Source organism: Pagrus pagrus (genome assembly GCF_965226575.1).
Source record: "Pagrus pagrus genome assembly, chromosome: 24".
In the NCBI taxonomy this organism is placed as follows: Eukaryota; Metazoa; Chordata; class Actinopteri; order Spariformes; family Sparidae; genus Pagrus; species Pagrus pagrus.
Genome location: NC_140206.1, coordinates 346,440 through 366,793, shown reverse-complemented (window position 1 = coordinate 366,793; position 20,354 = coordinate 346,440). Strand labels below are relative to the sequence as shown.

General features: G+C 44.6%; 3 protein-coding genes across 5 annotated transcripts in view; 2 read left to right on the top strand and 1 right to left on the bottom strand.

Annotated features, from left to right (window-relative positions):
* Positions 1–18,598, bottom strand: part of LOC311253120 (sentrin-specific protease 7-like) — a 31,041-nt gene extending 12,443 nt beyond the window's left edge. The window contains exons 1-11 of one of the 3 annotated variants that reach the window (XM_084346880.1): positions 18,290–18,598; positions 17,253–17,411; positions 13,082–13,220; positions 12,373–12,472; positions 4,859–4,970; positions 4,655–4,737; positions 4,405–4,569; positions 2,852–2,946; positions 2,074–2,219; positions 1,571–1,901; positions 924–1,036 (exon numbers count right to left, since the gene is read on the bottom strand). In XM_084346880.1, coding sequence (XP_084203006.1) covers positions 924–1,036; positions 1,571–1,901; positions 2,074–2,219; positions 2,852–2,946; positions 4,405–4,569; positions 4,655–4,737; positions 4,859–4,969 — 1,044 coding nt within the window. In that variant the 5' untranslated portion in view covers position 4,970; positions 12,373–12,472; positions 13,082–13,220; positions 17,253–17,411; positions 18,290–18,598. Of the gene's footprint in view, positions 1–923; positions 1,037–1,570; positions 1,902–2,073; positions 2,220–2,851; positions 2,947–4,404; positions 4,570–4,654; positions 4,738–4,858; positions 4,971–6,378; positions 6,652–12,372; positions 12,473–13,081; positions 13,221–17,252; positions 17,412–18,289 lie in introns of those variants that run through there. The other 2 variants (XM_084346881.1, XM_084346879.1) reach the window with 2 other exon arrangements.
* On the top strand, positions 11,830–16,939 carry LOC311253131 (programmed cell death 1 ligand 1-like). Its single transcript, XM_084346897.1, has 4 exons — positions 11,830–11,974; positions 13,188–13,237; positions 13,509–13,835; positions 14,599–16,939. The coding sequence occupies exons 1-4, from the start codon at positions 11,958–11,960 to the stop codon at positions 14,739–14,741; spliced, it is 537 nt and encodes a 178-aa protein (XP_084203023.1). The 5' UTR covers positions 11,830–11,957; the 3' UTR covers positions 14,742–16,939.
* The window catches only part of LOC311253123 (uncharacterized protein), a 7,531-nt gene continuing 5,011 nt past the window's right edge, over positions 17,835–20,354 (top strand). Inside the window, exon 1 of the mRNA XM_084346887.1 lies at positions 17,835–18,116. Coding sequence (XP_084203013.1) covers positions 18,077–18,116 — 40 coding nt within the window. The 5' untranslated portion in view covers positions 17,835–18,076. The remainder of the gene's footprint in view (positions 18,117–20,354) is intronic.

Here is a 20,354-nt window from a genome sequence, read left to right as displayed (position 1 = left end):
ACTGTTGAAACTAACCTATTTATCATCTCCAGCAGACCAACACTTCCCCAGCGTCAGGACTTTTTATTGAGACTCACAGCTGGTTTCTGAAAACTGCCAGTAAACACAACAACAAACACTCAGCAGTCCATTCACATCTGATGTGGATCTGCTGAGAGTCCCTCTGACGAGTGTTTACAGGCAAACAGACCACATGACTCACTTCAGCCTCACACATGGAACACACAGTCCTCACAGAGACCCCAGACCAGAACTGGGTCAGAACTCCCAGATCAACAGTTACTGTGTTCTCCATTATCAATATGATCATTATTATTATTGTCATCATTATACTTTCAGTGTTATTAATACTCATATCTCAGTTAGTAAAGCTGTTATTACTGCTGTAGCCGCCCAGCACCGAGTCCGGTTCTGCTCGAGGTTTCTTCATGGGCAGATGTTGGTTGTCTGTAAATAAGTGAATCAAGGAGTTCTGGAGGTTTTGTGGTGAGAAGCGATCTCTGTACATCAGCTCTGGCAGGTGGACTCAGTAAACTCCACGGTGCCGTCTCTGAACGTGAGTCATGTCGGAGTGATTAATGCTCCAGCTTGTTGGAGGCCTGACCTGGTTTTTCTTGAAGGTGATGTTATCCTGAAGCCTCAGTGCTTTAAATGAAATCTGCCTCTTTGTTTCACACGGACGCTCGTTATGAGCACAGATGGCACGTGTCAGAGTCCGACTGGTGCTTTGAGTCTACTCTGTAATTAAACTTTACTCAACGAGTTAATCATGAAGATCTGGAAACACTGTTAACGATAAACACACGTCTGACCAGGTTGTCCTGATGCGTCCTGCTGTCCTTTACAGGTGACATGACCTCCTCTGAGTGTGACGGCCATTAGCAGGTCTGTTTAGTCTCATCAGTCGCAGGTGAGTGTCCTACCTGTATCTGTATCTGGCCTGAGTTTCCTGGGCGGGATCCCTCCACCCGGCTGCTGCTTCCTCCCTCTCCATCATTCTCACCCTCCTCCTCCTCTTCTTCACTGGACAGCACGACTGGAGGAAGAAAATGTATTTAACTGTTTTATCTTCATTTTAAATTCTCTCTTCTTCTTTTCCATTTACATTTTTATATTGATATAAATATTTTTCTTTTGATTGTTTGTGTTTGATAACATTTTATTTAATATTTTATATATTTGTATCTGTTTATTTGATTTCTTTACATTTCATCAGTTGCATTTCATTTTTTAAACATTTCTTAATGTTTTTATTTTTTAAAACTTTTCATTAATGTTAAAAAACATAAGTATATTTAATATATCTTTATTTCAGTCACGTGGCTGTTTTGTTTTCCTTCTTCTGATTCACATGAGCAGAGACATCCTGATGAGTCTGTGAATAGACGAACGCGCTCTGTCCTGTCTGACGGGTTAACGCAGCGCGTCTTGTTATTTCTTGTGTGTTTTGTTTTGGCCTTGTTATATTTTCTGTCATGGTGAAGGTCTAAAGTGTGAATCATTGGGATGTGACTATCTGTTGGATGTCTCTGTTCAGATGCTCCGGACTGCTCGTGGCATTATTACTCACTCGGTTCTGTTTCTGTCGCCGTTTGTTTGGGTTTCTTCAGTCGGAGCCGCAGGACGGCCGATCTGTTGGACGTCTTCTCTCTGAACTCCCTCCACCTCTGCCTCTCCTCCTCCCTCGGATCGTCCCTCGGGCTGCTGCTGGCGGCGAGCCATGCCGTCCTGTCGAGGCTCCGCCTCCCGCCGGGCGTCATGGAGGGTCCGCAGAGCTCTTTGGAAACAGGTTCATGATCCGACGGTTTGTTTCTGGTTCTGGGCGGAGACACAAAGTCGTCCTCTGAAGACGAGTTCTTCTTCTGCTGCTGCAAAGATTCAGGAGGGTTTCCTGCGTCGCTCTGAAGGAAAGAAATGTTCATCCTTTACTTTCTCATTTATAGAAAATGATTTCAGATCGGCTGCCATGTTTGAGTCACGCTGACGTTTCATTGGAGGACAGACCTGTCACTCATACCACAGAAACGCCCGGAGCCTCATCTCACCACTGTGTTGACGACCTTTGACCTTTACCTTCCTCTCCGCAGCGTTCCTGCCGGACTCCCCTCTCCTCCACGTTTGTCGTCCCGCCGTCGAGGAACTCAAACTCCCAGCATGCTCCTCTGCTCGCAGCTCCGCCAGAGAGTCCAGAGAGTCCACAGAGATTCTTCTGGTCGAACCTGCAGGAGGAAACAGGTTCAACATTACACTTCCTGTTTGCACCCCACAGCATCATGGGAACTCATATTTGATTATACAATTTTTTTTTTTTTTATATATATATGTTTTCTATTTTACACTCTTTTGTAAATTCTTTTTAGATTTTTATATTAATTTAATATGTTTGTTTTTTTTTTTCTATCTTATATTTCTTTGCTATTTTTAATGATTTCATATTTATTTGTTTTGTAGTTTATATTTCATTTAACATTTTAAATTTAGAGAACCTAAATTTTCCTAATTTTTTATTGTCTTACATTATTTCAAATGTTTTACCTTTTAATTATTTACAGTGTATTTTATCTTGTATGTTTTTAAACTTTTGTTTAATCATATTTATGTTACGTAGATGAGTTTTTCTGCCACACTGACGCTTCTTCTTCTTACATCTCTCTAAAGTTAAAGGTTTACTGTTCAAAGGCTGCAGCTCAGGACGACTTTTTAATATTCAGAAGGATATTTCAACAGTTAATCAACGTGTTTGTAATATCAGACGTAATGACGAACATGCTGCTCCCATCAAACGTTTCATGAATTGATTAACAGACATTTAAGCTCTGTAAGATCTCTGACGGAGCTGCAGTTATTTTACCACTCAGTTCACTTTTCTTCTTCGGTGGTGGAGACAGAGGCTCGGAGGACACGTCAGGCTTCAGCAGTCGGTCTGACGCTCTCTTTGGGCGCCATCTGGTGGACAAAACACACCACAGCAGTCCGGTTACTCACTACTACACAGATCTGTATTTCAAAAAGCTAAATTTAAGATTTTATGACACGACAGACAGACTGAATGGATTCAACACCGTCTGTTTCAGCTGATCCAACCATTCAACCAGTAACACAACATCACCAGACTCCCTTAACAAATGTGGTGATTTTAAGAGTTGTTGAGTTACAACAAACTTTCTAACGTAGTGAAACTCTGTCTCTGACAGACTCTGAATCATTGTCTCCTTGTTGTAAATTCAGCATTAAATGAAAACAGTCAGTTGTTTGTTTCCTTGTACAAAGTGTCAGTTTGTGGCAGCATGGCTGTACCAGCCTGTCTGCTTCTGTGTCTAAAGTGCTAAAGTCTTACCTGCCAACATTTAGCAGCTGTTTGAACACACTGTTTACACTGATTTCACCATTTACACTCAATTTATGAAAGAAGAAACATTTTATTGATCTAAACATGTCACATTTTACAAACACACTAAACAGTAACCAGTATAGGCGACTTCTTTGTCCCCAGACTCCCTTAACAAATGTGTCAGTTTAGTGATTGTTGAGTTGGAGACACTTTATAAAAACATGGTGTGACTTGAAGATTCTCAGGTTACTGAACAGAATTTGGGCTTCAGAGGACAAACTAAGAAGAAAATAAATTGTGTTGTATCAAACAACATTGAGATGAATCCCCCCCTTTTTTCTATGAGAACATCCATATTCATGTTCCAACAGACTTTATTTAACCAAATGTTTGTTAATAGTTTGTTCTTAAAGTTTCCAGTGACGTAGTCTCTGTTTGTAGAACAGAGAAGCTCTTTGCTGTTTCTTTATCTCAGGTTGTCTCATGCAAAGTGTCTCCGACAGCAGCGCCGTGCAGCAGCGCCGTGCAGCAGTGTCGTGGTGCAGCAGCGCCGTGCAGCAGCGTCGTGCAGCAGCGCCGTGCAGCAGCGTCGTGCAGCAGCGCCGTGCAGCAGTGTCGTCGTGCAGCAGCGCCGTGCAGCAGTGTCATGGTGCAGCAGCGCCGTGCAGCAGCGTCGTCGTGCAGCAGCGCCGTGCAGCAGCGCCGTGCAGCATGAAGAAACAGACGTCTGACCGGTAAGAACCAGCTGCTTGTCCTCTTTCTCTTCATGTTCACACAGCGGACGCTTGCTGGTGTGTGTGAGAGGAGTTTCCTGAAGGTCTGGAGCTCTTTAGGACTCGTTGGTTCTGTTTCACTGAGGCTTTCACATGAAGCCATCTGTCTGCTTCCTGTCAGTCAACATGTCAATACATCATCCATATTTAAAGCTAGTGGTAGATAACAGGAAGTGAAAGGGTTCAGCAAGAAGTTAAAAGAGGATCAACTCTGCTTGGTTTGGTTTGTTGTTGGAGGCTTTTGTCTTGAGTCTTGAGACGAGTTTCTGCCTCATCAGATCAGAGTGACTGTGAACTCACCTGTTGGAGAAACAGGCCGAGGACGACTCAGCTCTCTGTCCTGGCTGTGACTGGCGGCTCAAGCTTCCAGCTGCTCTGTGATTGGCCGTCGACGCTCCTCCATTCGGGCTGTTGAGTCCCAGCAGCGTTTTGACGACGTCTCTGAAGAAAGGCTTACACGGCGTGCTGGACGGGAGAACAAACAAACATTTTTACTGCATCGTCTGCGGCTGTAATGAACACTGCTGCCTGTAGGGGGCGCTTTACAAACCTCTGTCTGTTTGTTGAGGAGCTGAGCGTATTCCCAGAATGCATCCTGTCAGCTGCAGCTCTGCTGTACTGATCCCCATTACTCTGTTCAGATAAAACAAGACAGGACACACTGAGACAGTGTTTCCACATCAACAATACCACCTTAAATGAGTTAACAGCTATCAGACACCACCTTAACAGGTGTTTACATGAGTAATACCACCTTAAATTGAGGGGCGGAGCTCTGGAGGCGGGACAGTGGGGATTGGTGCAGGCGGGCGGAGTCAGAACCCGCAGGCTGTTTTTTCTTCGGGATCTTGAAGGGAGACGCCATGCTGACGACAGAACAAACAAACTCAGACCAAACCTCTGAGAGAAAACACTTAAAACTACTGCAACAATCCCACCTGGCTGCTGTCTGGAGGTCATGTGATACCAGTGAAATACCATACCAAACTCCATTCACAAATATGAGGATTTTATAAGCTGATGCGTGAGCTTATAAAATATGACTGATTATTAATTGTCAGGTCAGAGTTTGATCTAAATAAAGAACCTTCACCAAGTGACTTTTCAACATTTCAGAATATTAAAATAATATTAAACAGACAGAATGTTGTTTCTTAAAATGGTATAATTGACTAAATATGACATAAGAAACTTTAAGGGCCAAGGAGTGACCCCAGCTTTTAAAAAACTGTGTCCTGACCCCTATCAGGAGGCCTGAAAACAAATGTTTCTATATACCAGACTTCCATAAGAGAAACCAAAAATTTAAGGAAGAGATTAATAAATATATATATGCAAATATATATATATATATATATATATATATAACATCAGTTTGTTTTCTGTGCTTCACCTCACAAAATGTAACCTTTAGGAAATATCATAAACACTGGTGTATTTAAACATATAAAACATGATGAAAAATGTGTCCTCGTAATAAGCCTGTCAGGTCATTTTAAATCAGACATTTCCTAAATGAGGTTCTGAATGGCATCAGCTTTGAACCAGTGAGCAGTTTATGCAGTTTGCTCTGGGACTGTTGGAGCTCGGGAATTGAACCTGGGACCTTTTCATCTTAGACATCCATCCAAGCTACTCAACCAACCAGACACTTAACAGGAAATACATGTATCGATGTAACTCATACTGGCTGCTGCTGGGAGGTGATGTCATATTAGACAGAGACACCAAACCCCATTCAAAATCTTCACGTTTTTCAAGGCAGCGTCGCTCTATCTCGTTAAACGTGTGCCTGCTTTAGTTATTATTTAATTCAAGTTTAGGCGTAAATACACCAAACGTAACGTCTTCGCGTTGAATAAAATGAAAATCACCAGTCTGCAGTCTGTTTCTTCTTCACTTGACCCACTAAACGATGTAACGTCAGCCATTAAAGTGGCCGCTAGCTGGGAGTGCAAACCATTACTAAAAAGGATATTTTTGCAGTGTACATATTAGTCGGTGGACTATTTGTTAGCCGAATTGACCAGAATACACTACTGAATCATAAAACATCTTAAATAATATTCTTTCTGACCTTTACGTTTGAACTGAAGCATTAACACTTTAAATAGCAATAATTCTTAGCGGGGTTCCTGCGAAAGAAGCAATGCTCGCAGTTTCAGCTCTGATTCCTTTCCACTCTGGCTTCAGACAGATACACCCTCCTTCAGCTCTCTCTTTATCATCGTTACTTCACTGTTAGCTGAAGTAGCTCTCAGGCTTTGCACCTACCAACCTGCAGTCAGCCGGTGGAGCCAGCTAAGCTGCTAGCTCGACAGTTAGCCGGCTAGCCTCAGAGCTAAGTTAGCTGCTGGCTGCCGTCTGGTCGGTAATAACTGTCGGTAAAGTGTCCGGCCGGCTCATGAGGTGTGGAGGAGGAGTTGTCCGCTCGGTCAGGAGTCAGAAACTGGTTTAAAAACACGTAAGCAGCCGCAGCAGCTCCGGACACAAGCTGCTCTCCTCCAACACTCAGCGGCACTACACTGACATGACAACACCTGACGTCACCACGTCAGCTGGCGTGCCGAACTCTGGCTGTACGTGATTACGTCACTGACAGCGCTGCCTGACGAAGCACTGTAAACAAGAGCAGCAGTTTGTCCCCAGGTCACAGGAAGTGCTGTCAGAGCACTGACACTGACAAACCAACACTACATTCAAATCCATCACTTAATGACCCATCAAAGAAATAAAGATTGTTGATCTCGATGATTAAATGCTACAAAATTATATCCAAAGAAAATGTAGGCATACATTAACTCATAAAATGTGACAGCGTGAGATTTGTATTTCCATTTGCTTGTAGTGTTTATTTACCTTCCAATTAAATTTTCCATTTTATCTATTTATTTATTTATTCATTGATTTATCAGTTTTTAAGTTTATGCATGTAACTTCCAATTTAATGTTCTATTTCATTTATTAATGGGTTAATTAATGTACCTTCCAGTTGAAGTGAATGTTGAAAAGACGTCTAAAGACACTCCGGCTCTCCACCGGAAGTCTTTTGGAGGTGTTTCTGCTCAGCGGGAGAGGCGACACAACCGACAGTGTCGTTAGTGACGTCACAGCCGACAGTGTCGTTAGTGACGTCACAGCCGACAGTGTCGTTAGTGGCGTCACAGCCGACAGTGTCGTTAGTGGCGTCACAGCCGACAGTGTAGTTAGTGACGACTTTAACACAACAAACTGACACACATCATGTGTGAGATTCAAACGGGATCAATACATCATCTGTCTCTGCATCACTACCAAAGCTTTAATCAATAAGGTCCGTGAGGGGAACCGGAAGGGGCGTGGCCTCGGCTCTCTATAATCAATTTAAAGATAAAGATCTCATCATTAACTTCTCATCGGACTCCTGTAACATCCAGTCAGAGTTTAAATGTTCAAGTGATCAATCTGACCAGAATACGATCAAACTGATCACACGTCACAAAGTCTCCACAGCCTTTACGTAGTGACGTATATGGTGTCGTGTCGGACAGCGAAGTGCGCAGTGGGGCTGGCAGAACCGGACTGTGAATGGACAGGAGATGGCAGAAGGAAGTGACGGATCAGGAAGTGAGTTAGGGATGGAGACAGGTGGCGGGAGAGGTTGGAATGAGGTGAAAGTGGGGAAAGCCAAGCAAAGAAAACCCAAGAAAACAGGACAGAAAAGTAGAAGCTCAATGTCAGAAGAAACAGATAATGAGCAAGTGAGAGTGAGAGTTTTGCGCAGTGGAGCACTATTGATCTTTTGTAGAGACAGTGCACAGCTAGGGAAAACAATTAGGCTGAATAAAATTGAAGGGAAAAAAGTTCAAGCAACGCTAGCTAAGAGTGGGGGTTTCACTCGAGGAGTGATCTTCGGTATTCCCCTGAATCTGTCGACTGAGCAGATAAAGAGAATGTGGAGGGTGCAAAAGTGAGGGAAGTTAGACGCCTGCAAACTCGTGAGGGTCAAAAATGTGACAGTCTATCGGTAGTGCTTACGTTTGACGAGGATCGGCTCCCTGATAAAGTGTTTATCGGATATATGAGCTACTAAGACTGGGAAAGGTGGTGGGGTAGCCACTTTTGTTAAAGATGGGATAAGATTCAATACTGTTCAATTAGGGGGAGAACATGAGTCCATAACAGTAAAGATCTGGACAGGTAGATATAAGATATCAGTAATTAATTACTATAACCCATGCAACAAATCAAGTGTAGATATATTGAACATGGTATTGGGGGGGAAAGTAGTGTGGTGTGGGGATTTTAATGCACATAGCACTCTTTGGGGGCGTGAGAGAACAGATGCAAATGGTTCAATAGTGGAAGAATTTATAGAGGATAAAGGGTTAGTATGTATGAATGATGGGAGGGGCACGAGGTATGACTGTGTACGAAATAAGGAGAGTGTGATTGATTTAAACTTGACGTCAAATGAAATAGCTGGCGTGACTGGGATGTGCTTTGTGAAGCATTGATGGGTAGTGATCACTGTCCAATCAGTATTAAGGTTGGAGTAGAGTTGCAGCGAAAGGAGGAAAGGAGGTTGTCAAGATGGAAAATTGATAAAGCCAAGTGGGACATGTTTCAGGCACTGAGTAGATACAGTTCTGAGCAATTGCATGAAGAGGACGGGGCAGGTGTGGATGAGTAGTCACAGCGGTAATACAGTCGGCTAATAAGTCGAAGCCAAAAGCAACAGGGTGCAGAAACATAAAAAGTGCGCCATGGTGGAATGACAGCTGTGGACTAGCAAAAGGGCATTCAGGCTGCTAAAGAAACATCATACAATGGAGTCGTTCATTCAGTATAAAAAATCGCAAGCAGTGGTTAGAAGGACGATTAGAGCAGCTAAGCGTGCATGCTGGAGACAATATTGCAGTGGGATATGTCGGGAGGTACAGCTGTCAGATGTTTGGGGAATGATCAGGAGAATGAGTGGAATAAGAAGCAGCATAACGACCCCGGTGCTGACAAATAACAACAGAACAGCAGTTAGTGGGTTAGAAAAGGCGACGCTATTGGCTGAAACAATGATTAAAGTTCATAGTTCAGATAATATCTCGGCAGAAGCAAAGCAGCAAACGACTACTATGCTGGCGCAAAATAACTGGATAAACAAGAAAAAACTTGCAACAGGGGATAACCTAGATCTACGCTCCAATATGTATGAGTTAAGGAGGGCCGTCTCCAGCACCCGTCAGTCAGTGCCAGGGAAAGATTATATATGGTATTGTATGTTAGATCACATGGATGATAGGTACCTAGAGGTAATATTGAAGTTATTTAACAAAGTATGGGACTCAGGAGGTTCCAGGTGCGTGGAGACACTTGGTGATAGTGCCAATTTTAAAACCAGGTAAAGGTGCATCAGATCCATCAAATTATAGACCAATTGCTCTTACATCAATTAGGGAAAACTATGGAGAAGATGGTAACAGAGAGGTTGATGTATGTCCTAGAGAGTAGAGACCTTTTCTCTTCGTATCAGAGTGGGTTTCGTAAAGGAAGAAATACAATGGACTACTGAGTTTAGAGTCAGATGTTAGGAAAGCACAGACAGATGAAGAGATAGTGGTGGCGGTGTTCTTTGATATAGAAAAAGCATATGACATGTTGTGGAAAGAAGGCCTGCTAATCAAACTGGATAAAATGGGAGTGCGAGGGAAGTTATACAACTGGGTTTTGGGCTTCCTGTTTGGAGGTATAGAGGTGAGAGTAGGGACAGAATGGTCACCGGTGTATGTTGTCCAATATTCTTTAACTGTATGATTAATGATGTATTCGAGGAGGTGGGTGGAGGAATAAGTAAACCATTATTTGCTGATGATGGGGCGTTGTGGGTCAGGGGGAGAAATCAAGAATATCTGCAAAAGCAACTGCAGGTAGCAGTTGATAAAGTGGAGCAGTCGGCAAATAGGTGGGGGTTTAAATTATCTGTAGCAAAAACCCAGGTGATATGTTTAAAACGGCATGAAGAGGTGTCAATAAAGTTATATGGTCAAACACTGGAGCAAGTTAAAGTTATCCTGTTTTTAGGAGTGCTGTTTGATGAAAAGCTTAGAGGCAGCATATTGAGAAGGTGAGAGATAAATGTAAAAGTGTTAACAGCCTCCTGAGGTGTCTGGCAGGTCGGGATTGGGGTGCAACCAGGAAGTCTCTGCTAAACAAACACCAAGCCATGATGAGGGCCAGGTGAGACTATGGTAGTGTGTCTTATATGTCAGCAGCAGAGTCGCTGAAGAAGTTGGATGTGGAGCAGGATAAGGGACTGAGGATATGAAGTGGGGCCTTTAAGACGTCTCCAGTAGCAGCTCTGCAAGTTGAGATGGGGGAAGAACCTCTGAGAATAAGGAGGGTGAAGCTCATGTTGGCATACATGGTGATCTGCAGGGCCACAAAAGGTCTCACCCAGCAAAGGCCATACTAGAGGAGTGCTCAGCATAGCAAGACAAACTTCTGGAGTCTGGGCTGGGCTGGAAATGTAAAGGCTGAAAGTATTGGTTTATGTGATGTGCAGTATATGTTGAGTGTTCCTCTACCAGAAGTTCCTCCTTGGGTGTTTCAGGAGCCGTCGGTGGATTTTAATATTCAGCACAGACTCAAGAAGAAGTCAGGACAGAGTGATACTGGCGTAATAGTGCAAAACTATATTGGAAAGAGCTATGCTAATAAGCTATTAATATATACAGATGGAGCAAAAGATCCAGAAACTGGGCGTACGGGAGCAGCCGTTCACATCCCAGAGTGTAAACTGGCAGTGAAGGAGAGAGCAACAGACCATGCCTCAGTGTATACGGTCGAACTCTTGGCTATTAAACTTGCTCTAAGGGGGTTAAAGAGAGACAGTAATGCTAAGGCACTGATTGCATCAGAGAGTTGGGCAGCCCTAAATATCAAAACTATGAAATCATGCAGACAGGACCTAACTATGGAGATACATCAGCTGTTGTATGAACTTCAAAGCAGCGGGGGGGCAGTCTGCTCTCTGTGGGTACCGGCTCATGCAGGGGCTGAGGGCAATGAGGATGTGGACGCTCTCGCAAAGCAGGCGGTCAGGTCACAAACAACAAACAACAATATCCCACTCGGGAGAGCTGAAGGAAAGTCCATCATAAAAACACAAATGTAAAAGATATGGCAAGAGAACTGGGACATAAACGAGACAGGAAGACACTTTTATAGCATACAAAAGCAAGTGGGGGAGGACGGGTGGTGGACAGGAGCAGGAAGGAGGAGGTGGTCATCACCCGCCTCAGGCGAGAGCGCACAGCGCTCAACAGTACTTTACACAGAATTGGGAAACATCCTACTGGCAAATGTAGAACCAGTGACCAGCCTGAGTCAGTACAGCATGTTCTGATGGAGTGTAAGGCATGTGACAGAGAGAGAGCTGGAAACAGGCCTGCAAAGGGAAAAAGTAAGATTCACAATAGAAAATCTGCTGCAACGGTCAGAAAATGTAAGCAAATATGTAAGAAAATATCTGAAGGAAACAGGGCTGATGGACAGGATTTAGTTATTATCAATGATATTAGTGTTGGTATTATTATTAGTTATTTATTTAGTTGTTTTGGTTTTGTTTTGTTTTTTTCCCCTGCTCATTGAATGTTGCACACTCCAGTCCGGTAGGTGGCGGCAATGCGCCATTAAGCTGGATGCCAGCCGCCATTCAAATCCAAGAGAAGAAGAAGAAGAAGAAGAAGAAGTGCGCAGTGTGTTGGAGCTAGCAGCTAACAGCTAACAGCTAGCAGCTAACAGCTAACAGTTAGCCGCGGAGGAACGTGAAAACACGTGAATACGAGTTTAACTCCGCTGTGGACGTCTGGACCGACATGAGCCCGTCACAGAGGTCAGTCCAGAACCAGGCCTGAAGCCTCCGGGTCCTGTAAAACCACCGAGCCAGCCCCGGGGGAGGCTAACTCAGCTAACTCAGCTAACCCAGCTAACTGTTAGTATCTGTGGTTACAGTAAAACATCGTTCACCGTGTTAAGATCGTGACTGTAGCCGGACGAGCCGACGTGACTGTCGGACATGAAGCTCCACAGTGACCGAGGACAGGCTGCTGTAACGGGCCGGTCCGGTTAGAGATGTTAGTGAACAGGCCGAACAGCGAACCGAACCAGGCTCAAACATGTGGATACTGATAATATGATCAGTGTCTCCTGAGGCCTCAGTGCGACTGATTCATCCACAGCAGCGACACTCTGACCTCTGACCTGTTACCTGTGTGTTCAGGCACCACTCACCTGAGTCCATGTGGACTGTGTGAGGATCAGTTTCTCTTCCTCAGACAGACACATGGACACTGTCTTCGTCCATCAGTGAGTCCTCAGTGACTCTGTGTCCCTGAAACACATGAAGACACGTCAGGCCTGAATGAAGAAACACTGTTAACTGGGTCATGTGATACACGATGCACCACAAATGCCTTTTAAAGTAAATTAAGGCGTCAATTTATTTATAATGTGACATCAATTATTTTCTATTTTCATGAAGTTCAGTTATTTATGTCAATATTTCTGTTTTCTTCTCTGCTTTGGATTTTGCAGGAATAAATAAACACAAACATGAAATAAACAGAGGAATAACACAAAGAAAGACTGAAGCAAACAAACAAACAAATACACTTTAATAAGTGCAGACATTGTTTCTGTCACGAGGGGGAAAGAAACCAGGAAACATCACAGATACCTGACATTTTTAATGAACTTCCTGAGGTTGATTAATTGATTATTGAAATAGCTGCTGATTGATTGAATCTATTGACTGATAAATACAAACATCCACCACAGTTTGTCACGTTCTGTCTGACAGGTGATGAAACATGTAACATGATTGTTTCAGGTTGTTCTTTGACAACATGACTCTGCACCTTTCGTCCTCTTGACAATCGTCCACATGAACAGATGTAATGAAACTGTTGGTGTGCAGCAGTGTCTCGTACAGAGATATTACCTAGAACAGCTAACAGACGTTGAACACAACCCTCCAGCTGTGTTTGTCTTTAACAGGACTTCTCACAGTTGGATGTGAAGGTCTGATGTGTGTCGTGTCCCTGCAGGTGTGCACATGTTCTGCTGTGGGTGTTCGCCGCCTGCAGAATGAAAACAGGTGAGTTGATCTAAACATACATATGTTTTATATCTGCATCGTTTCTTGGTACAGTAAAGTATCTGTGTGTTGGAGGTGGAGCCCTGTCTTTCGTCACACCCTCTCTGGACCACACAACACAGAAGATCTGGGTTATTTCATGCACCACTGAGCAGCTTTCACGGGAATGAACGCAGCTCCGCCTCCAACACCGTTACATGCGCGTTAAACACGTCTGTCATGTTGTTCAGTCTGCAGCCGAGCAGCTCACAGATGAAGTGTTTTCTGTCAGTGATCTGCCAGGACAAAGTGGACGCTACTGTGGGAGAAACCGTCCTGCTGACCTGCAGCTTCAGCGAGGTCAGCCCTACCCTGAAGGACGCCTCCATCTACTGGACCGACAAGGACGACAACACCGTCCTGGACATCATCAAGAATAAACCAGACCTTTCAACACAGAGTGAGAAGTTCAAAGGAAGAGTGACCAGCTTCTCCGACGGATACGAGACGGGAAACTTCTCCATCAGGATGAAGAAGGTCCAGCTGTCAGACAGCAGCCCCTACGACTGTCAGATCCCACAGGTGGGCTTCAGGCAGAGGGTCATACTCGCTGTGTCAGGTTCGTACCACTCCGGATCAGGACTAGAACTATAGCGACTAGAACAGGACTATACTGACAAGAACAGGACTATACTGACTAGAACTGAACTAGAACTATACTGACTAGAACAGGACTATAGTGACTAGAACAGGACTAGAACTATAGTGAAGAGAACAGGACTATACTGACTAGAGCAGGACTATACTGACTAGAACAGGAGTATACTGACTAGAACAGGACTATAGTGACTAGAACAGGAGTATAGTGACTAGAACAGGACTATACTGACTAGAGCAGGACTATAGTGACTAGAACAGGACTATAGTGACTAGAACAAGACTATACTGACTAGAGCAGGACTATAGTGACTAGAACAGGACTATACTGACTAGAAAAGGACTATACTGACTAGAACAGGACTATACTGACTAGAACAGGACTATATTGACTAGAACAAGACTATACTGACTAGAACAGGACTATAGTGACTAGAAAAGGACTATACTGACTAGAACAGGACTATATTGACTAGAATAGGACTATACTGACTAGAACAGGACTATACTGACTAGAACAGAACTATACTGACTAGAACAGGACTATAGTGACTAGAACAGGACTATACTGACCAGAAGATTCAGCAGGTTCGTACCGTTCCTGATGACTTTCACATTAACATGTCACTGAATGTATCCAGATGTCCATTCAGCAGCTGTTCTGGAGCTTGTGCTCATCTCGTATGATCTTCAGACCTTGTGTGTTGAACCTGTTTGTGTTGCAGCTAAGCGTGTTGGAGCGGGACTGGGAGAAAAAGCAGAAGTAGGACCAGAACCAGGACCAGGACCGTCAGGTGGAGCTGTGGTAACACTGAACTCCATCCACATGACTGTGCTGTCTCTGACTGTACTCAGTTGTTTTATTTAAGAAGATGTGAGGCGTTAGTTTGTGAACAACACAAACAATATATTCTTGCTGTGTTAGGAAGCATCAACAACATTTACAACTGAGAATATAATAATCTTCATAGTAAATATCAGGTAATGGTAATATATGAACCATTACAGCATTCTCATAAACAACTGAAGAACAGAAAAAAACACCAAAATAAAAAAACAGAATACTCCAAAACTCCATTAAAACTCAGGCGAATTAGCTGTTAGCACTTCCTGTTAGCAGTGAACCTGTGGATGTTCAGACAACTATCACTGAATTACTTTGATACCGAAGAAAACTTAAAAATGCGAAGATTCTCAGGCAAGTTCTGAACGTGTAAGGAGCGTCTTTTTTGAGGATTTTCTAAAAGCAGGAATGATCGACCAGTTTTTTTCTCTCTCTACTTCAGCTAGCTTAGCGTTAGCCTGCGGTGTCACTGCTAGACTCTTCCCCGGTGTGATGAAGACGATCAGCTGACTGGTATCATATTTTCTTTGTCAGAGATCCTTTATTGATTGGTTTGTGAAGAGGGTTCACTCTAAACAGATTTGAGACTGTTTATTTTTGCTGAATATTTTTTCATCTTGTCAAAAAACCTCCTGGATAAAGTCGAGCTGTTGTTGTAAATATATCTTTTTAAAGAAGTTTGTCAGGACATAAAAGGATCTGCTGATCTTTACTGGTCCACATGAGTCTCAGTGTTCAAGGCCCAATTCTCCTGTTTGTTGGCTCGCTAGCACCACCTGTTGCTCAGCAGATAAAAACACCACCCGCTGGGTGAAGTTCAGCTCTACAGCGCCACCAGTGGTTGAAAACTCCACAGAGTCCCTTTAAGCTTCAGAGACTTCGGGCACTAATTATATGAAGGCGACGACTCGATGTCTGAATGCACTTTAATTTGTAAAATCAAACATAAATACATTTGTGGAAAAAAAAATTCCGAAATAAATATTTATGTCACATTTGATCTATTTATTAATGGCGACATTTGTTCATTTATTTATTTATATTTGTTTTGGTGCATTTCATAGCATATTTATTTTTTGAAAAATTATCATTTCAATGCAAAAAAATGTGGATTATGGCAACGTATGTTTTTAGTTTTAAGTTGTTTAACTTTGTTACATTTTGTGAAAATATGGACGTCGTTATTGTTTATATTTATTAAGTTCCAAATGAAGAATTACGTTGTTCATAACGAGGTAGTTACAGTCGGGATGACGTTGATTTAATTTATTTATAAACTCTCATTAAACACCAAAGAAAAACATTTTTCAGGCGTCAAGATGTAAAACGTGTCTAACAGAATCTAAACTTCATCAGTACAAACATGAACATCAAAATACAGTTTCGCCAACAAAAATGACTCAAATTAACACCAGTCATTAAATTTTAAACTACACAGAAGAATATTTTGTTGATATAATCAATAAATTGTAGGAGAAATGTGTCCAATGAAAATATGAAACATGCAGCTGTATTTTTTCTCTGATGAATCATTAGATTATTGTTTATTTCTGTTCAGTGTTAATAAGCTCTTTGAACTCTTGTATTGGACATACGACACAAACAATTCATTGATTATTAAAACAATCACTGTTCTTCTGTGGCAGGACTCAAACCGCCCAAATCAAAAGCAAATCAAGTATGTTTTGTAACTTGATTTGTTGCCTACATTTATTTTGAATATCATTTTTTGTGCATTTAATATATTAATTTATATAAAGAGTAAAAAAGTGTCCTTTATGCTGAAGCTAAGCTATGCTAAGCTAACGTTAACACGTATGTTTCACTCACATTAAGCTACTCCTCTGCTAACAGCTGAGTCACCACACTACACGTTATCTTATTTAAGCTTCATTGTGTTGACATCAGGAATGTTCATGCTGTCTCCTCCTGCTCACCTGTCCACCTGCAGGTGAGCAAAAGCTGCACTCTGTATTTTGTTAATATAAAAAAATGTCCACTTCCTGTCATGAAGGCTAACAGATCTGTGTCCCCACTGAGACCAGTTGGATTATGGGAAATGTAGGAGCTTCAGCATGAATGTTTTTGCAGTTTGAATGCTTTGGATAACTTCACAGATCTTTGGAAAAAACTTTCTGTAGAAAAATGACTGAAATGAAGAAAAGTTTGTGTCGAAGCTTCAGACTGAAGTTTGTTGTGTAATAAAAAGTTCAACAAATGTTTGTCTGCAGTGAAGTCTTTGTACCACAAGGTGGAGTCACAACAAGTGTGTGAGTCTGTAGAACACCACTGTGTGTTCTGTTACTGGTACAAGTACTACAAACAGAACCAGCACTACTTCTGGTTCCTGCTGTTCCTGTGTAATCTGAACTATTTAAATACACACATGTTGTGAGCGACGCTCGGGGACGTTCACAACTCAGCTCAACCAAACCAGTGAAAGTCAGGCGCTGGTCAGAACACACAGGCACAGAACCACTGATACCACCACATTCAGATCACTGTCCGTACTCAGACGGGTCGGCCCAGACTCACCCTCAGCAGGTCAGTATGAGATCAGTGTTAAAGGACTTGGATCTGGATCAGGACCTCTCCACCCACCGCTGTTCAGGACCAGGACTTTGACTCCTGAAAGACCCACAGCTGGATTCTGGTTCACTTTCTGGTGGTTCTGGTCTTCAGGTGCTGAAGCTGCTGCAGAAAGAGAATCGGACCAGACATTTCCTGAAGGGTCTCTGCAGACTTTCACAATAAAATACATAGAGACTTGATCCTGAGAGAAAAGGTGTCAGTTAAATCCTGCAAACATGATTATTATCATGTTTATTGTTGTTGTTGTTGACGACACAGTTGTCCCTGCTGGTGGTGTGTCTGGTCTAGTAAAGCGGTTCTGTCTCATTCAGTGGTTCTGTAGTGATTTCTGATCATATATTGATAAAAACATTAACATTTACAACAATAAACACGTTTTTCTGACAAGATGTTTTTGTTCTGAATTACTTAAGTAAACGCGAAAAAACGTTTGCCGCTTTTATTTTGAAAGTCAGCAGAGAAGCGTGTGTACTTCCGGTGGCTAGCATGCTAACGTGTTGTTGCAGCGTGTGTTAGCATCACAACCAGAGGAACTTGTTTCAGCCCGGACTCATCTCCTGTGAGCACACACTGCTACCGGAAGTCGTCGGAGCAGCTTCGGTAGAAACCAGCTGAGTTGTTGACGGAACCGAAGTGTCCAGATGTGCAGACAGATGTGTGGACAGAGTCTGCGCCGAACATGTGGATGATCTCCTGCTGCCCTGCGAAGCTAACGAAGCTAACGGAGCCTGTTAGCAGGAAGTAGCCGCACGTGAAGGGACGTCAGAATGTCTGTGGAACATCTGGACGTCAGACGTCACAGAGCAGGTCGGTCCTCACGTCTGTATGAACATGGAGAGCGTGGCTATTCATAAAGATGGAGCCGGTCAGAACCATGATCTGGACTCTGACGTCATGTAGGCCAACAGTTACTGCTCTTCTCCACTTCAACCCGCTGAGATCAGATCAGGTTTATGTGCAGTGTGAATGTGTAAACTCACCCGGGTCAGTTGACTCGAACCGCCACGCAAAGTGATGACGTGTTGTCAACATCCGGTGGTTCCGTAAATAAAGAATGAATGTGACGCGTCTGTTGGTGATGATTGATAACTGGACTCAGTGTTGGAGGCGGAGCCACGTCCAGTCTGCTCAGTGAAGCTGTGGAACATCTGGATCTCCACCCGAGCCTCCACTTCCTGTTCAGTGCCCGACTGACTTAAAGGGGATGAGATCATTCACCAGAGCCTCTGAACCGGACGGCCCAGGTTCTGACAGTAAGCGGGTCACGTCTCTGGGCCGTGAGGATAATGTCTCCGCTGCTGGACAGAGTTTCACTCAGAGTCTGTTGTTGTTTGCTCAAATGTTTCCGGCGCATCGTGACGTGAAACATGACGTCAGTGACGCTTCAGACGGTCCGACCTGCAGGAGGCGGGGACTGAAGGTCGACAGGTGACACAAGCAGGTGGACCCACATTTAGAAGTGGTAGAAGCTACAACACAGCCCTCTCTTCCTCCTCCTCCCCTCCTCTCTCCTCTCCTCTCCTCCTCCTCTCCCCTCTCCTCTCCTCTCCCCTCTCCTCTCTTCTCCTCTCCTCTCCTCCTCTCCTCTCCTCCTCTCCTTGTCTCCCCTCCTCTCCTCTCCTCTCCTCTCTCCTCTCTTCTCCTCTCCTCTCCTCCTCTCCTCTCCCCTCTCCTCTCTTCTCCTCTCCTCTCCTCCTCTCCCATCCCCTCTCCTCTCCTCTTTCCTCCTCTCCTCCTCCCATCTCCTCTCCTCTCCTCTCCTCCTCCTCTCCTCCTCTCCTCCCCTCCTCTCCTCTCCTCTCCTCTCCTCCTCTCCTCCTCCCATCTCCTCTCCTCTCCTCTCCTCCTCCTCTCCTCCTCTCCTCCCCTCCTCTCTTCTCCTCTCCTCTCCTCCTCTCCTTGTCTCCCCTCCTCTCCTCTCCTCTCCTCTCCTCTCCTCTCCTCCTCTCCTCCCATCTCCTCTCCTCTCTCCTCCTCTCCTCCCTCCTCTCCTCCCATCTCCTCTCCTCTCTCCTCCTCTCCTCCCCTCCTCTCCTCCCATCTCCTCTCCTCTCCTCTCCTCTCCTCTCCTCTCTCCTCCCCTCCCCTCTCCTCTCTCCTCCTCTCCTCCCCTCCTCTCCTCCCATCTCCTCTCCTCTCCTCTCCTCCTCCTCTCCTCCTCTCCTCCCCTCCTCTCCTCCCATCTCCTCTCCTCTCCTCTCCTCCTCCTCTCCTCCTCTCCTCTCCCTCCTCTCCTCTCCTCTCCTCTCTCCTCGCTCCTCCTCTCCTTGTCTCCTCTCTCCTCTCCCTCTCCTTGTCTCCTCTCCTCTCTCCTCCTCTCCTTGTCTCCTCTCCTCCCCTCCTCTCCTCTCCCCTCCTCTCCTCTCCCCTCCTCTCTCCTCGCTCCTCCTCTCCTTGTCTCCTCCTCGCTCCTCCTCTCCTCTCCTTGTCTCCTCTCCTCTCTCCTCCTCTCCTTGTCTCCTCCCTCCTCTCCTCTCTTCTCCTCTCTCCTCCTCTCCTCGTCTCCTCTCCTCTCCTCTCCTCTCCTCCTCCTCTCCTCTCCTCCTCTCCTTGTCTCTCCTCTCCTCCTCTCCTTGTCTCCTCCTCTCCTCTCCCTCCTCTCCTCTCCTCCTCTCCTTGTCTCTCCTCTCCTCTCCTCTCCTCTCCTTGTCTCCTCTCCTCTCCTCTCCTCTCCTCTCCTTGTCTCCTCTCCTCTCCTCTCCTCCTCTCCTCTCCTCTCCTCTCCTTGTCTCCTCTCCTCTCTCCTCCTCTCCTCTCCTCTCCTCCTCTCCTCTCCTCCTCTCTCCTCTCTCCTCCTCTCCTCCTCTCCTTGTCTCCTCCTCTCCTTGTCTCCTCTCCTCTCCTCCTCTCCTTGTCTCCTCCCCTCCTCTCCTCTCTCCTCCTCCTCTCCCTCTCCTCTCCTCTCCTCTCCTCTCCTCCTCTCCTCTCCTCTCCTCTCCTCTCCTCTCTCCTCTCCCATCCCCTCTCCTCTCCTCTTTCCTCCTCTCCTCTCCTCTCCTCTCCTCTCCTCTCTCCTCTCCCATCCCCTCTCCTCTCCTCTTTCCT

What these genes read in the sequence shown, in the direction of transcription:
- LOC311253131 (XM_084346897.1), top strand. An exon ending in CGCCTGCAGAATGAAAACAG is followed by an intron (nt 13,238 to 13,508) that starts GTGAGTTGATCT and finishes GTTTTCTGTCAG; the next exon opens with TGATCTGCCAGGACAAAGTG. An exon ending in GGTCATACTCGCTGTGTCAG is followed by an intron (nt 13,836 to 14,598) that starts GTTCGTACCACT and finishes TTTGTGTTGCAG; the next exon opens with CTAAGCGTGTTGGAGCGGGA.